Source organism: Pteropus medius, unplaced genomic scaffold (assembly GCF_902729225.1).
Source record: "Pteropus medius unplaced genomic scaffold, Ma_sr-lr_union100, whole genome shotgun sequence".
NCBI lineage: Eukaryota > Metazoa > Chordata > Mammalia > Chiroptera > Pteropodidae > Pteropus > Pteropus medius.
The window spans coordinates 61285227-61301777 of NW_024349800.1; the positions used below are offsets into that span (position 1 = coordinate 61285227).

Sequence of the window (16551 nt, forward strand, 5' to 3'; positions counted from 1 at the left end):
TTGTGTGAGGACACACAACAACCGTATTTGTGTGGCACACTGGCTAAGGGGATCAGTATCTCTTTGTATTATTTGGAGGCTCTAAGTTAGAGTCTCATCCCAGAGAACTGTGAGTGCTAGGCTTTATAAGTTTATTTAACGGGCCGTCGGGATTTTTGAACAGGGGATTAACATGCCCAGAATGGAATTTAGTTAGTCTGGCAGCAGAGTATAAAAAATGGATCAGAGAAAACCTAAACCCTAAAACCTGGATTAGTTGAGGTGAAATGATACGGTTAACTATGGTAATAAAAATAAACAGTAAGGAGACTGAGATATATCAAAATAGTGTGACAGAGGTAAAATCAGCAGGGCTTGACAGCAGCTAGAATGGGAAATGGAGAGTAAAAAGCCAGAGGTGGTGCTGATGAGCCTGGGTTGCTAGGAGGTAGGAGGATGGCGGAATAATTAGTAGAAATAAGGACTATAAGTATAGAAACAGGTTTGGAAATAAATTTCTCTGTAGGGCATATTGAGATCTAATAGATATTCCTCTTTCAAAGTGTATAAGGAAACTCAATTCTGTTACTCTTCAGAGAAGTTGACAGTATGGAATGGGTGATCGGGGTTGCATTACCTCTGTGAGTTTACTGCAATTCATAAGATGGCCTTTAGCCTTGCAGACTCAAACACATGAGCAAGATAGAGCCATCTTCAGGGATTGATCTGCAGTAATCAAGCTCATGTGACTGGTGGATAAAACTAAAAACAGTAAGAGATCACTAGCACAAGTTTGAAATAGTTGTATTGACATGACCAGTCCATTCTCATTCAAGAGGCAGATAGACTGACATAGGAATTGAGTCATAATCAGGAAGTTGCCTGTGAAATGTGGCATCGTAACGAGACATTGCATGGCTGCTCAGATGTTTAATGGCCATCATCTCCGTGGTAGGGCGTGGATTTGTCAGTGGATGGATTATGATTCACATACCTCTAGATTATATATTGCACCCTTTTCCTTCAGTGTCTGTCTCTTTTCTGTTTCCGTGCCTCTTGTTGTTCTTTCTGACTGACTCGTTCTTATTTTTAAAGTATATTTATTTTACATACTGTCAGATTATAATCAAATCTTGCATTGTTATTAATTTGCTGTACAAACATGTATATACACACACATATCAAGAAAAGATAAAGTTTATTCCTTCAGTGGTTTATAGTTAAAAGATACATGTTCCCAAAGTACACTGTGCATATTTGTCTGAGAAGTTTTCCGGACAAAGTCTTGACTTGGAGGAAATTACATCTGGGGGCTTGGGTGACAATATGGGAGGCCAGGGGAGTGAGGCCAAAGAAGCGTTAGAATGACACCCAGGTTTCAAACTAGGGCAACTGAGTGCTTTTGCTGAGATTGAAGATTGAGTGGGGGAGGAGAATCAACAGTAGATGTGTTAGGAAGGCAAATTTAATATTTTTTCTTTTTTTAAATGAGTAAAGTTTGAAGTCCCAGTGGCCCATTTAGGAGCACGTCGGTCTGGTACTTCAGAGAAAGGTTTGTGTGGCAGTGCATGGTGATGGAGGTTTATGTCCCAAGCAGGATTCTGAGTAATTTGTATTAACGCAGGCTTCACAACAAATAGGGATTGTCATTAACTCTTTTACAGGTGAATAAACTGAGATACAGAGCTGTAAAAATAAATTGTCCAACTAGGTAAGCTTTGTGAGTCATTAGCGTGTAGATACGGATTAAATTTGTGCCAGTGAAATCTCAAATGAACCCAAGTCTTGTCAGTTATCTTAAAATGGATAGTGAACTATTGAAATATTTGAGATTCTTGATTATTGTAATGAAACATTTTTCTCCCAGTAGCAGATTATCATAGGTGTCAGATTTTAGAAAGTGTAGTCTTACAGGCAGACACTTGTTTGATTAAAGAAAAAACATAACTCCTTAAAATTTTTAGCTAATCGTCTACAAGAGGGTTGGGAAACACGTGTCCTTTGAAAGCCAGCTCAATCCTTTGCATATAACTAATGTGAAAGAACTTGAAATAATACTGTCCTCTGCAGACAGGTGTCACATGTATTGTTATTCAGCATCTTGTAATGATTCCGTATTGTTAGTTTGTAGAGTGGAAACTCTTAACAGATGATGACCAGGAATTTTTCAGTTACTCGCTATTTTAGTTGCTGTAATTATTGTAATTGGTGACCTCTTTTATTCCATTACTTCTTCCTTCCCACTCAGAAAGGTTCTTTCAGTAAAGATCTGAGTGGGAACCTCTGTCATTTTCTGGAAATGCCTTTATTTTGCACCTGCTCTCATGTGGTACTTTTCATTCGTTGTGGAATTCTGACAGTTGTTTTTCTCAGCACTTGGAAGATACTTGTTTTCTGATGAAAGATCAACTGTCAATCATATTGTTGTTTCTTCCTTATAGGTAATGTGTCATTTCTCTGGTTGCTTTTAAGAATTTCTTGTCTTTGGCATTCTGCAATTTTACTATGATGGTCTAGGTATGAATTTATTTTTATTTTATCTTGCTTGGGATTCAGTGTGCTTGCCCACTCTGAAAATTTTTGCTTTTATACTATTACTGAGTCTCAGCCATTATCTCTGAATCACATTTCTTCCTCATTCTTTCTGTTCTTTCCTCTGGAATTCCTGTTATGAATTACTTTAGATCACATATCTTGGACATCTCTATTTAATTCATAAATATTAAAAAATATGTATATGTTTAAAAGATTCTTTAATCATTTTTGGCATACTTATTTTACATTTTATTACATACTTTTCATTTTTTAAGTCTTGAGGTCTTAACCATCCTATTTGTTTGCTGATCCCTCATTATGGTGGAGCTGTCCCTTGAGTAGTTTCATTATTTTTAATAATATGGATGTAGCTTTTTTCTCTGGAAGTTGTGTGTGCCTTGGATTATGGAAGTGTCTTTACGCAGTGATTTTGATGATTTGTTTCTCCTGGGCACACTAAGTACACACATTTTGAGCTTGTGGTATTACACATCATATATGAAATAAAAATGTGAATAGCACCTACACAGAACATGGGTTTGGGTTTTAGTTTTTCATGGGGACTACACCCTCCCCTCCCGAGCACCACTCCCCTCCTCCCAAAAGAGAAGCACAGTTAATAGCTTTCTTATTACTTCACTGCCTGATCGATAGTTTCTCTAGGGTCCCTACTTCCTTCACACCACTGTCATTGTGTTGTGAACTTTCTCTTTGCGCTCTTTGTTTTGTCTTTGTTTCTAGCACCTGAATATCTTTCTTCCTTCCTTTGGTGCTCTGCTATATTTTTTCTTCTATTTTATTTTATTTTTAAATAAGTTTTTTGATTATTTTTAGAAGAAGGGAAAGTCTGCTCAGTCTTACTGTGTTACCAGAAGTCATGTTTCTACCCATCTATTTTAAGGTGCTGAGTCAGAGATTCCTTAAGTATTCCATACTAAGAATGAGTGCTGTATGTGTGTGTGAGTGTGTGTTAATCTGGTACACTGCTATTCAGCTAACATTTAAAATGTGTTACCATTTCATATGGTCAGGTAGACAATGCACTAAATCACACATTCAGACTCGTATTTCAATTCCAGGTCTTCCGTTCATGTATTTGTTCTAGAGTCGAATAGTCATATTAACTTATTCTCATATTGGTCAGAAATGATGGAAATATATCTGACTTAATATAATAGAAAAATATTTAAAAAGGCAGTTTTATTGCCAGACAGAATCTTTAAATATAAAGAGTTCCAATAAGTCAGTTAGGAAAAAAACTCTTTAGGAAATGGCAAAGGATAACCACACACTGTTCATAGAAAAGGGCGCACATGCCTAAATGAGGCTCAGCTTCATTTAATTTGCAATTTATAAAACTGGAAAATTGAAAAAAACCTATAATAAGATATTTTTAACTTATTAGATTGGAAAAGGTGAAAAAAAAGTCGGATACTCCGTGTTCAGGAGGATGTTGAGAAATGGGAATACTCATACACTGCCAGTGGGAATGTAAATTGAAATTGCCTCCAGGGAGGACAGTTTAACAGTTTATCCTACAGATCACATGTACATTTGGTACATCGTTGGAAATATCAAAAGATTTGAAGCAACGTAAATGTTCCTCAGAGCAGACTACTTAAATAATGACGGCACGCCCATGCAGTGGAACAGTATCAGTGACATGTATGGAGTGAGGCAGTTACATGGAGACGAAATGATCTCAGAGGGAGTATGACGTGGGAAAAGCAAGGTATAGAACAGTGTAGTGTGCCAACATGGAAGGGAACATACGTGGGTTTTCGAGGTATCAGGTATCTGGAGGAAAGTACAAGGCACTGGTCATGGTGGTTCCCTTGTCGGGGGAAGAACTGGATATCGATAAGGACCCAGGGAAAGAAGAGAAACTATATTCTTCACTTTGGAATTTTAGGTGATGTATGAGTGTTGCCTGTCACTTTAATGGAAAGCAGTCTTACTGTGTGTGAAGAGAAGATACTGGGAAGGAAGACTCCTGTGGTGTTGAATTTGGATGGAAGATACCAGTATGAACTAATGATTTTGCTCAGAAAAACTTCGCTGAAGGAGTGAAACAGCGAGATAACAGAATGGGGAGACTTTTATTTATCTTTAGAATTTTTGGAGTGGTAGATAAGTATTGCATGTTATTGCTTTGATGAAGACTGAAAAATTAGAAAAATGATTCAAGAAAAGCTCTCTATCATTTTTAGGTTGTACTATATGAGTGGCTGTCACATCCATTTCAGCATGTTGCCATGCCGTGGCTGATGTTCATTTGACAAATGAGTCGCATCGTGAGATAGGCACTGTGCTAAACGCTTGACGTGCCACCTGCAGAATTTTGTGAATGAGAAATATTAAGGAAATACTTTTATCTAGCAGTTGATCTGTCTAACAGGTTGCCCTTTTGATGTAGTACCTAGAATTAGCACAGATTATTAAAAATGAGGATATTTTGACCATTTTATAGAAGAGGAAATTAAGGAACTTGCTTTAGACAGAGACTCTGGAACCCAGTTATCAGTTCCGCACTTATTCTTCTTAGATGTTCAAATGTAATTCATGGTGAATATTGTGAAACTTGGTGCCTTTTAAAAATGTATACTTGGTGACTTACGGAGTTTTTTCTTTTTCTTTTGAAAAGATTACCATCTTCAGAGACTTTCTACCTGTTTGTGCACTTTGTGCCTTTTCCCATGCCCATAGGCCCTCTGTCTTGGGACGGATTCCTTCCTCTCCCGTGCCATCTGCTTATTTTTAAAATCCTATTTTACCCTTTAAAGACACAGGTCACTTGGTACCTTTTAAGAAAAACTCTTCCAAATCCTTAACAAAATAGTTATGTCCTCGTTTGCGTTCCCAAAGGACTTTTGTATATACTTTTGGACCCACCCCGTGTTTCTGAACAGGTGTGGACAGCGCAGTGCTGACAGTGAGTGGATGGATGCTGATGATGCTGGACATCCCTTAATAAGTGGATAGTCCTATGTAATGGATCCTCCAGCTGCTCGTTTATTTAAGTAGAAAACTTATTACATTTATCTGAGGCCAAAACCTCATTTTGTTTTACATTTAAACAGTTCTATGTTTTTCATGGTAACGCATACAAAATTAACCAGAAATATAACTACCATGTAAAAATCAAGGGAAGATCGTACTTTGTTTTGGTTTTAACCTGACTGATCGGGCTACTCGTGGCAGTTGAACAGATCATGCAGTCTAAGGCTGTATTCCCAGGTTCTTGGCACTCCTGGTGATTCTTCGAGGCAAACATCTGACTATACTATGTGTTACACTTTCGACATGTGAACATTGACATGCTCAAGTACATACTGTTTCATTACAAATTACTTTTGTTTCTCTCATATCTTAATTAGGACATTGAGATATATTTTTAAATTGTGTGTAGATATATTATTACCTACCGATTTCATTTTAGGTTAGTTAAAGAGTCATAAAATAGTTATAAAAGGGATTATTATCTTAAACGATATTTGAGTAGGGAGGGGGGAGCAAAGGTTTAAAAAAGTAAAAGCTCTAAAATTTCAATATTGTTACTAAAGTTACTTTGGTATTTTTTTGGAGGGGTGGACATTAATAAGGTTAATATCTGCAAATGGTTGTCTGAGTTAATATCTACTCATCTGACACACAGGTGACTTTTTGTTAAAAAAAAAAAGTTCGAAGAAAGAACTGCTTCTAGTAACGTGGATCACCTTTAGTCCTGTCCCAAAGTGACCTGCATGCTGACTTACATCCTTTCCCTCTCAGTTTGCTCATGCTTGAGTTTTTTTGGTCTAGAACATCCTCAGTTACTAGTTCATCTTATAATTTTGGGCAGTAAGTACACTGACTTCTTCACATCTCTCTCAGGTTCTCAAAAGGAAATGCACTCCTCAGTCAAGTAACTCAGGCTGGAGGGAGCCCCATCTTAGCTCGCCAAGCCTCCCGGGATTATAAAACCTGCTGGTTAAAGAGTTGCAAAGAGGATCTGCTGTTTAATTGACAAGAATAATGTACAGGAGAAATCAGTGGGGGAACTTTTAACTATGTAAATGTTAAAACTGATTCCCTTCCTCTCCTGACTTTTTACCAATGACCTTATTTGGAAAGATTTTCTTATTCAAGGAGTCACTTGTTATTTTGGTTTTTCTCTCTCTCTGATCTATATTGAGTTTAAGTTTGTTTTTTGTTTGTTTGTTTGTTTTTTAACAAAAATTGTACACCAAGGCTAAAACCTTGAGTGTTCATAGCCTGTAATATTAATAATAAATAACGTATTGATAATACCTGATATAGCCATGATCATTTCAGTAAGACATGAAGCAGAATCCACTGTCTTTTAATTGGACTAAAATATACATCTTTACTACTGGTAGCATATGGAAAGACACAATTATTTTGTACCTGTTGTTTCCTTCACAGAGAGCTAGTGGCATCTGACAAAGAACCATGCTACCTGGCTGAAACTCCAGGATGGAAGTAATGCACAAGTCACTTTATAAAAGCCAACACTGTAAATCGTACGTAATGGCTATGTACAAACTAGTAATCAAAGTTAATCATTTTAGAAAGTTTGCAGTTAGCTTATAAGTGGCTGTGTGATTACTAACGCAGTAGCTGCCCAGCAGCCTTCCGATCCTTGGAAGGCCACTGTGCCGGGGAAGATGACAGGCCTTGGGAGCACACCCCCATCTGGCTCACATTTTCCCCCCAAGACCTCATTCTAGTCAGACTTTTCTCGGCCTTTGCTACCACACTTTACCGTGTTTAATCACAGAGGACTGGGTCTTAAAAGTACCAAGTAGCTTTTTTTGTGACTACAAAAAGGTCCTCAACAGAGCTGGCATCTTTTTGGAAATCCTCTGTGGGATCTCATCTTAGCTGACTGACTCGGGGGAGAACAAGCAAAGTGAGAGGCACTTTATTTGACATTATGGTTCCCTAGTATGGGTGCAAGAAGAGGTGGTGGTTTCCACAGCGTAAATAGTGCGTTTCCATTATTTGACTACTTCTCAGCATTGCTTAATTTCCCACTATTGTTTAATTTTTTTAAGAAAGCAATGACCGTGAGTCAGTTGAGATTTAGAAACAAGTGAACTTTTTGTGGCTGTCTCACCATATATTAAAATGGTATTAGAGGGAAAAGTTAAAGTAGTATGATTTTCTAAGAAACAATTTCTCGGGTTCACTTTAATAAATAACTATTAAAATTGTATCGTGATATTGAGCAGAAGAAATTATTAGTCTGATCCTTCGATTATCCACTTAAGAGTATGGTGGTGTGGAAATAGCATTTGTTTTCACAGTTGCCTTTAGCGATTGGATGTACCCCTCTGTGACATCTGTGGTTGCATTGGAGGCACAGCGACTTTACAGATTTAGCCACAATTTTATACTTGCCATTTTAATGTATAAACTTAAGAGGTTTTAGAAATTATGTTACTATAATATTAAGTTTAACTTCCCCTGAGCTTTGGACCCTTTCAAGATACACTTTTTTAACCTAAACGGTTTTTTAAAAATTAAATTTAAGGATTTAAAATGTTTTTCTGTTTATTTCCTTTAAAATAACTTATGGATGTAATCATTGTATTTCGTTTAGGCCATTTTAAATCAGATAAACAACAGGAGAGTTCTTGAGTTAGAACTACATTTTCTAACTTCTTATCTATAAATAACCTTCTTTTACTTCTTTAATAATAGATTTATGTGAATTTGGGACAGTCTTAGTGAGTTATTCTCCAGACTTCCCAATTTTATATCATAGTTGGCATTTTTGTTTAATGATAACTGGTAATATCTGTGGCTATTTTTCCAAAATCCACACGTGATCATGTCTGTTACTTGCTTAAAATTTTTCACTAGTTTCACTTTGCCTAGGTCAGTGCTCCCCAAACTTATACCTCGGCAGAAGAGTGGAGCACCTCACCTGGCTGGCTAATCGTCACTAACATCTACTGAGCACTTAACATGCAACACTGTTCTGTGCTTTTACATCTATTTATTGTTTTTACTAGTATCTTAAATTCTCTATGAGAATTTTTTTCGTTTTTGTAATATTTTTAAATTCAAAAAGGTTTTTAAATTACTTAACATTAAGTAAAATTGATAGTCTCAGGATACTTCTCATATTTGTCTTTTGTGACTTTTTATAATTCCAGGCACACCTCATAAAATACCTCAGTTTGAGAAGCATGAGTTCATTGGATCAAGTGTACATTTCTGTGTATGAAATGCAGCCTGAAAGACATACTTAAATACTAGCCCAGTTTTTAAAAATAATTATATTCAGTAGACATGACTGTCAAATTGCTGTGTAAGTTTCTAGCCCACTCACTCTTGGTGCCTGTGCTTTCCCTGGTTCTGGACCCTGGTTCTGGATGGGCACTGGTCCGTGAAGGACACTGCAGCCCTGCTCTGAGCCCTGACGCCTGACTCGTTCTGTGATTATACTGTTCTTCGTACTGGATGTCTTAATCACTTTGTTTGCTTTCCCTGAAAGGGTCGCACACCCCCAGTTTCTAAGGGCTGCATTCCTCCTGTTTCTTCTTGACAAGTCAAATGTCCCTTCCCCAGGGAATCCTGTCTAACAGCGGCCATCTCCAGCAGAGCCAGATACTCCTCTGTGCTTCCAGCCCCTTATTCACATGTCTCTTAATGCCTGGTGTGTAGGTAACGGTGTTCGTAACGTCTTTCCTTATTAACTGTGAGCTCTTGGAGGACGAGAAGTAATCTCATGTCAGATACAATGCCTGGCAGCTAGCAAGTGTCAGGAAATGCTGAATGAATGGGTGCGTGAACAGGCAAGCTCTTTCTTATTAGTGTTTGGTGTAATCCAACTTTACCTTTAGAAACTGACTTGTTCTGAGCCAACGCATTCAACCAGTGGCAGCCACCTGACGCATGCTTCAAGTCTAGGGTGGTGTGGTGTAGAGTTACTATGATATTGAATGATTCAACTACATATCATTGTGAGTTACTGATTGTAATAGCCTCTTATTAGTGCCTAATGTTTTATCTTACTATTTTCAGGAATTGTTGGATAAATATTTAATAGCCAATGCAACTAATCCAGAGAGTAAGGTCTTCTATCTGAAAATGAAGGGAGATTACTTCCGGTACCTTGCAGAAGTTGCATGTGGTGATGATCGAAAACGTAAGTATATTTGATTTACAGTAAAGCTAAAATGTAAAAAAGAAAGGGAGGATAAATGGGCACTATGCCAGTAGTTTCTATGTAGTCTCCAAGCCCTTTATAACTTTAAAAAACATTTTGGAATCTGTGTATAAAGAAAATTAATAACATTATCTTGTGTTCTCATAAACATAGTCATGAATTTACATTATGTGCCCTTTAAAAAAATTAAACTCATCTTATAAACTTTCCGATTATACTTTGATAAGATGTTATTAAAAATAGGCTTCATCTTTTATGCTTTAGAATTCGGTTTACCATATTTTTAGCCCCAGAGTTCTTTGCATATGCGTTGATTGACTTTGTTAAGTCATATGACCTTTATAGTGTCATTATACCTTGAAACTTAAGATCAATGGAAGAAACTACATATAGAATATAGAAACAGGATGTTGTACTTTTTCTGTTTGACGTTAATTTTTTAACTACTACCTGCTTTGAAGGATCAGAACATTGACTACTAACGATGTGTAACCAAATTTCTGAGAAGTGAAATGAGAGTGTTATTGCCGGTATATAATTTCTCATGAAAAACATAGACAAGGGAAAAAGAGTGACTGAATTGCCTAACTCGATTGTTAAAAAATCAAAGGAAATGTTTTAGCAGTGGACTTTGTCTCCTGGAGCATTGGTAGCTCAGTTTAATATAGATCCTATTAAATTTTGTGTATGTGCCTGTTACCAAATTTATCAAGCCAGTTCTAGGTAGAAGTACCACTTAACTGCTTATCTTTTTCAAATACGTCTTATTTTGTTCTTAGTTTTACCCCATCCCAAAAGGGTGTGTACCTCCCCCCCACAAATAGTTACCGTGGTCTCCTACCCTCACAGTTAGTTACTAACTGAAAGTGAGACAGTTTTAGCATCCAAATATCAGTGTAATGAAAAATATAAAGAGAAAATTGTTATACCCTGCTGTAACAAAATCTATATACTAAACTTTCTGTGTTATTGATGTATAATTTCTAATGCTTTAAAAATAAGCAAAATGGAAGGCGACAGTACATTGAAACATCAGCAAGTCAGAGGGATATCTTTGGGAAATTGGGACATAGTTCCCCCATTAATCTGATTCCACTCTTTCTGGCCTACTGGCATTTCCTAGTCCCGTGTGTAGACTACTCAGTGGTCTGGGATTTGTGGCGTAGTCTGTATCTACGGCCTAGGAGCTGAGACACATTACTTCTGCTCATTGCAGTGCTTCTGTAGGTTGCCAGACAGCAGAGCTCCTCAGCGTATAGGGCTGGACCAGTCGTTTCAGAGGAAGGAAGATGCGTACATTCGGGCCACAAAGGGATAATTTATTTTCTGTTAGGTCAGTGTTCCCATAATAATGGGCCAGTGGCCTCATTCAGAAAACCCACCCTTTCAAAATATGGTTCTAACTAGGTTAGTGGTGGTGCTACTGGCTCAACTTTCTCTTTATTTTAGGAAGGTAACATTTCTATTAGGCCAGTAATCAAACTCGGGTCAGAGTAGATTTGTACTGTATGTTGGCACTTTTATATTGCTTTTCACATAATTCATCTTGATACTAAAGATAAGTATCATTTCTACAGATAAGTCACAATAATAGAAGTTTTGGTGGCAGTCATCTTTGTAAACTCTTTTCATTATTTTGGGAAAGAGTATTACAGCCAATTTCTTCTCCGTTTTTTTAAGATATTATTGGCATATGCCAGTCAATTTATTTTTAATGCTATATTTCCACGTAATAAAATTAAAAGACGTGAAAGAAAACACAGTGCAATATATACATGACACACTGTTGAATTGTACACTTGATCCTTAATGGATTTTGTTGATCAGTGTCACCCCCCCCAATAATTTTTAATTAAAAAAAAAAAACAAAAAAACTGTTTTAGCCCTAGAGGTAGAAAAATCTGATGTACTATCTTGTAGTTTCTTTTTTATTAAACTGATTATAAGCCAGCAACATTATAAATTAGTTTTTAAATACACAGTACACGATAATGATTTTGGTTTTCTTCTATGGTTTTCAAAGAAAGCTACTGAGAAAAATCTGGTTCTACCAAGAGCTAGGAGCATCATATGTTAAAGCTGTTGATATGCTATATACTGAATGGATATTTTCAGTATCTTGGTTTTTTTTATTTTTCGTTTTCACAGAAACGATAGATAATTCCCAAGGAGCTTACCAAGAGGCTTTTGATATAAGCAAGAAAGAGATGCAGCCCACACACCCAATTCGTCTGGGGCTGGCTCTTAACTTTTCTGTATTTTACTATGAGATCCTTAATAACCCAGAGCTTGCCTGCACACTGGCTAAAACGGTAAGATGCGTGTATGTCCAGAGATCCCTCTTTAGCTAAGGTTATTTGAGTTCACACGTATGTTAGTGTCTAGGTATTTTACTTGGCTAGCCAGGGATGATTTCTCCTGTATTTATTTGGATATCTCCTTTTTCTTACCATCACGACCACCTGCCACGACCCCTCTCAATACCTTGCTCTCTCCCAGCTGTGGTTATAAGCAGTAATGTTTGTCTAAAGAGCATAATGGTCTGAGTAATCGAAAAAATATGAAAGAATTGTAAAGGATTAGAAAGTCATGCCTGCCAGGTATGGTCAGTAACATAGCTGCATTCCTCAAAGTGTTTCAAAAAAGGAGACTACTGGAGGGGTTTTTGCAAATAAATACTAGTTCTTATTGGTAAGAAATATATTAGGCATAGCTACGGAGCTGTGCGTCCTGTGAAAGAACTAGGAAACGCTTGTTTATTGATGAAGTATGTATAGCTGTATAAGTTCCATATCATAATTATAAGTTCTTAAACTGAAAATCCGAGGAAATGATTCCGCTGAGCTTTGTTTTTAATCGATAATAGAACATAAAGTGGATGGTCATCTATTTTGTAAAAATGCTTTGTAATCGTAGGCTAACCAGTTCGTGTCAATGCAAATGTTGTTTACCATAAACGTTAACATTTTACCAGGCTTTCGATGAGGCTATTGCAGAACTTGATACACTGAATGAAGACTCTTACAAAGACAGCACCCTCATCATGCAGTTGCTTAGAGACAACCTAACAGTGAGTGGTTCATTCTTTTATTTCTTTTTCAGGAATGAAAGTACTTATATTTTGTTTTGGGCTCCCTATCTCTTGGGGCAGTTATATAACAGCTACACTTTCTCTGAGAAGGTGAACATGTAGCTACATAAGTAAAAGTAGTAAGTGCTTGTAAGTATTTTATATAAGACAGCTATTTTGTAGGCAGGTTTTCTGGTTATCGAATAGTCATTTTATCACACCTGAGAAGGCACTGATGGCGGAAACTTAAAATCAATTTAACATCACTGACTATTTCATCGGATGACAATGGATATTAATAAATTATGTTAAAGTGGAGAATTTGTGTAGCTTCAATATTTTCTTCCTTTGGTGGGTATATTAGCTATAGCAAGTTAGGGGCTATGAAGATATCTAAGCTTTTCTAAAATCATGTAAAGTGCCTTATTCTAATAAAATTTTATTTGTGCATGGTCTGTAGGCATTTGATAGGGATTAAACCTGTACCTCAATTTATTCTACCTCTACTTCTAGGCCAAAACCTGTTTTGCTTTTTTGTCTTTTTAATTTGTTTTTTCTTTTGTTCTTCTCCCTACTTCTTATATAGGAAGATAATGAAAGAAAAAGTATGGATTAAAAATAGGAGTTGAGCTTTACTTAGCTTCTTTTATAGGTTTAAGTAAATTTGGTAAGTCAAAATCACAAAATGCGGAAGAAGGAAATATACCTTTTACTATAAATGTAGTTCTTCTGGTCCCTCCATTTGGTGCTTTTATCTTTTGTTAGGATTTTTTTTTTTTTTTTTTTAATGTTAGCACCATATCTACTCGATTTTGCCGAACAGGGAAATTATGAAGATACTTCATTCCCAGCCATTAGAAATTCCTGTAACTGTAACAGGGTAATAATAGAATGATCAACAGAAATAGCTTTTATAGAAGAAAAGCAAACTGAGCTATTATATCTCTTCTTAGGTATCTGGTGCTATCTGTATTTTAACTGGTTTGGTTTTGTTTTCTTTCTTATGGAGATAGTTCTTCAAGGATATTTGTTTTTATTTATCTTAGTATCTTAATAACTTAAAGGTTAGATAAGATTCCATCTTCTCTGAAATTCAGAGTCTTGGTGTTGGTTTAATAGAAATCCATTTTGTGAGCTATTGATATAGTTAATAAATATTGACTATTCCTTCTTCACTTTATTGTTCCACCCTAAAATTAGGTCCTTAGAGATCAGTTTTGGTAATTTTCATATTCTGCCTGTCTCGTGAACCCTTTCAGTACCTCTTCACATACACGTGCTGCTTCCCGCTAACTAGCGTTAGCCACTCCTATCTAACTGCCGCAGCACAAAGTAAGCTGGCGTCTTTTTCTGTGATCATTCTTCAGACACTCGAAAATAATTATTATAACCATGATTCCCCCCTTAAATTTTTTTTTTGCCATCTTAATCTCAAATTACATTTCAATACTGCTTTCATGAAGAGCTTTGGGCTGCTGGGAGTGGAGAGAGCAATAAATCCTAATGATGTTACCTTGGTTTTTTTCCTGAAATTATAGAACTTATAAAGAGTGAGCCTTAAAAATGTACTCAAATAGTCTGTTACGTGTGTCACTTTGTAAATGCGTAGTGAACAGTCTGCAGCGGTACACTTTGGGAAAGAGTTGATGGTATTTGGGATTTTGAGAAATACAGCATCCAGTCGTAGTCATAATCCCTGTTGTGTGAATAATTTACTGCTCTCAGAATTACATTTTGATATAATGGTAGGACTTGGTATGATTGTCTAATAACAGTACGATTTTTCCCTCCCAGTTGTGGACATCAGACAGTGCAGGAGAAGAATGCGATGCGGCAGAAGGGGCAGAAAACTAACTGCACGCAGGATGTCGTCCTTCTTCCCTCCAGAAACCTTTTTACATATCTCTGTTCCTTATTCCATTCGGATTTCCTATAGCGAAGAAACGCATTCATGTGTATGGAATCAACTGTTTATAGTCTTTTCACACTGCAGCTTTGGGAAAACTCCATTCCTTGATTTGTGTTTGTCTTGGCCTTCCCGGTGTGCAGTTACTGCTGTAGAAAAGTATTAATAGCTTCATTTCACATAAACATAAGTAACTTCCAAACACTTATGTAGAGGACTAAAAATGTATCTGGTATTTAAGTAATCTGAACCAGTTCTGCAAGTGACTGTGTTTTGTATTACTGTGAAGATATGAAAATGTAGTTAATTACAGTTTAAAGAGTGTTCTACATAACTTCTTAATTTCTACATTCCCTCCCTTACTCTTTTTTTGGGGGTTTCCTTTCAGTAAAAACTTTTCCATGTTCTTAATGTATTCCTTTTTGGTAGGAATTCAGAAGTATTAGATTGAATGGAAAAGCATTTGACATTTCCGGGCTGGGGGGGTCACAAATTAAAATGCCTCCTGTATCACATACAATGGGGATCCTGTGTATCTGTGACAACAGGGAGTTTCCTTATTCACTCTTCATTTGCTGCTGTTTCAGTTGACAACTTCCCTTCCCAATAAAAATTCACTTACGCCTCCCGCCTTTGTAGTTCTGGTATTCACTTTACTATGTAATAGAAGTAGCATGTTGCTGCCAGAATACAAGCCTTGCTTTTGGCAAATTAAAGTGCATGTCATTTCTTAATACACTAGAAAGGGGAAATAAATTAAGTACACAAGTCCAAGTCTAAAACTTTAGTACTTTTCCATGCAGATTTGTGCACATGTGAGAGGGTGTCCAGTTTGTCTAGTGATTGTTATTTAGAGAGTTGGACCACTATTGTGTGTTGCTAATCATTGACTGTAGTCCCAAAAAAGCCTTGTGAAAATGTTATGCCCTATGTAACAGCAGAGTAACATAAAATAAAATTACATTTTATAAACCATTTACTATGGCTTTGTAACAATTGCATACTCATATTTTAAGGGACAAGTGAATTTACTACTTTCTGAAGTTTATTGATACTTCCCTTTTATGTAAAATGTAGTGATGCCCATATTTCTGCATTGTAATACACTTGTCTAGGGATGTCTGGAAATGTATAAAATTGGCCTACGTTTCTTAGAGTTAGTGTTTTATTCACAGATCGGTTTTGTGGGCCATCTCTTTCTCAGATGTAAATGATACCTAGTTAAGTGTTATATGGAATAAAGTGGACATTTTAAAACTAGAAAAGTTAATTATGTGATTGTGAATGCTTTGGGTGGTATTAGAATTAAGCTTTAGCGGATATTCAAACAATGTCAAAGTACAAGAATACTTCGTTTAGTTTTCAAAAATTCCCTTTATAAACATTCCGTTGTATCATTAGTGAGTTCCAAATAATTTTAGTTTTATATTATCACAATGGCTGTTTCACTCACCTGTCTTAAGTATTATATTAGCCAGAGAATTTAAAGTCAAGATTATCCTTGTAAGATTGAAAGATTATCCTTTATCTCCTAAAATGTGACTCTGAAACAGGGTTTCATTTGCATTTGATTTGTTTCCTGAGGGAAAATGAAAGAGAATTGAATGGGACTTGGGAAAATATTCATTTAAATAAGATTATTAGGATTTTGGTCCACCAAAATCTAACAGTAAAACTACTTTTTTAAAATAAAACTTTCAGTAAACGTGGGAAGAACATTGTGAATTAGGAAAAATGATCACGTAACAATAAAGTGGTTAAGTACTGAATCAAGTAATCAGTGAGTTATCAAAGTAACTTTTTTCTTTTGCTTAAACAATAGAAATTTATTACAGTTCTAGGAGCAGGAAGTCTGAGATCAGAGTGCCAGCATGGTCAGGT

At 36.3% G+C, this 16551-nt stretch overlaps 1 protein-coding gene across 1 annotated transcript in view; it reads left to right on the top strand.

Annotated features, from left to right (window-relative positions):
• YWHAQ (tyrosine 3-monooxygenase/tryptophan 5-monooxygenase activation protein theta) overlaps positions 1-15935 on the top strand; it is a 29316-nt gene extending 13381 nt beyond the window's left edge. Inside the window, exons 3-6 of the mRNA XM_039888101.1 lie at positions 9550-9673; positions 11843-12006; positions 12669-12764; positions 14559-15935. Coding sequence (XP_039744035.1) covers positions 9550-9673; positions 11843-12006; positions 12669-12764; positions 14559-14618 — 444 coding nt within the window. The 3' untranslated portion in view covers positions 14619-15935. The remainder of the gene's footprint in view (positions 1-9549; positions 9674-11842; positions 12007-12668; positions 12765-14558) is intronic.
• The last annotated feature ends 616 nt before the right edge of the window (positions 15936-16551 follow it).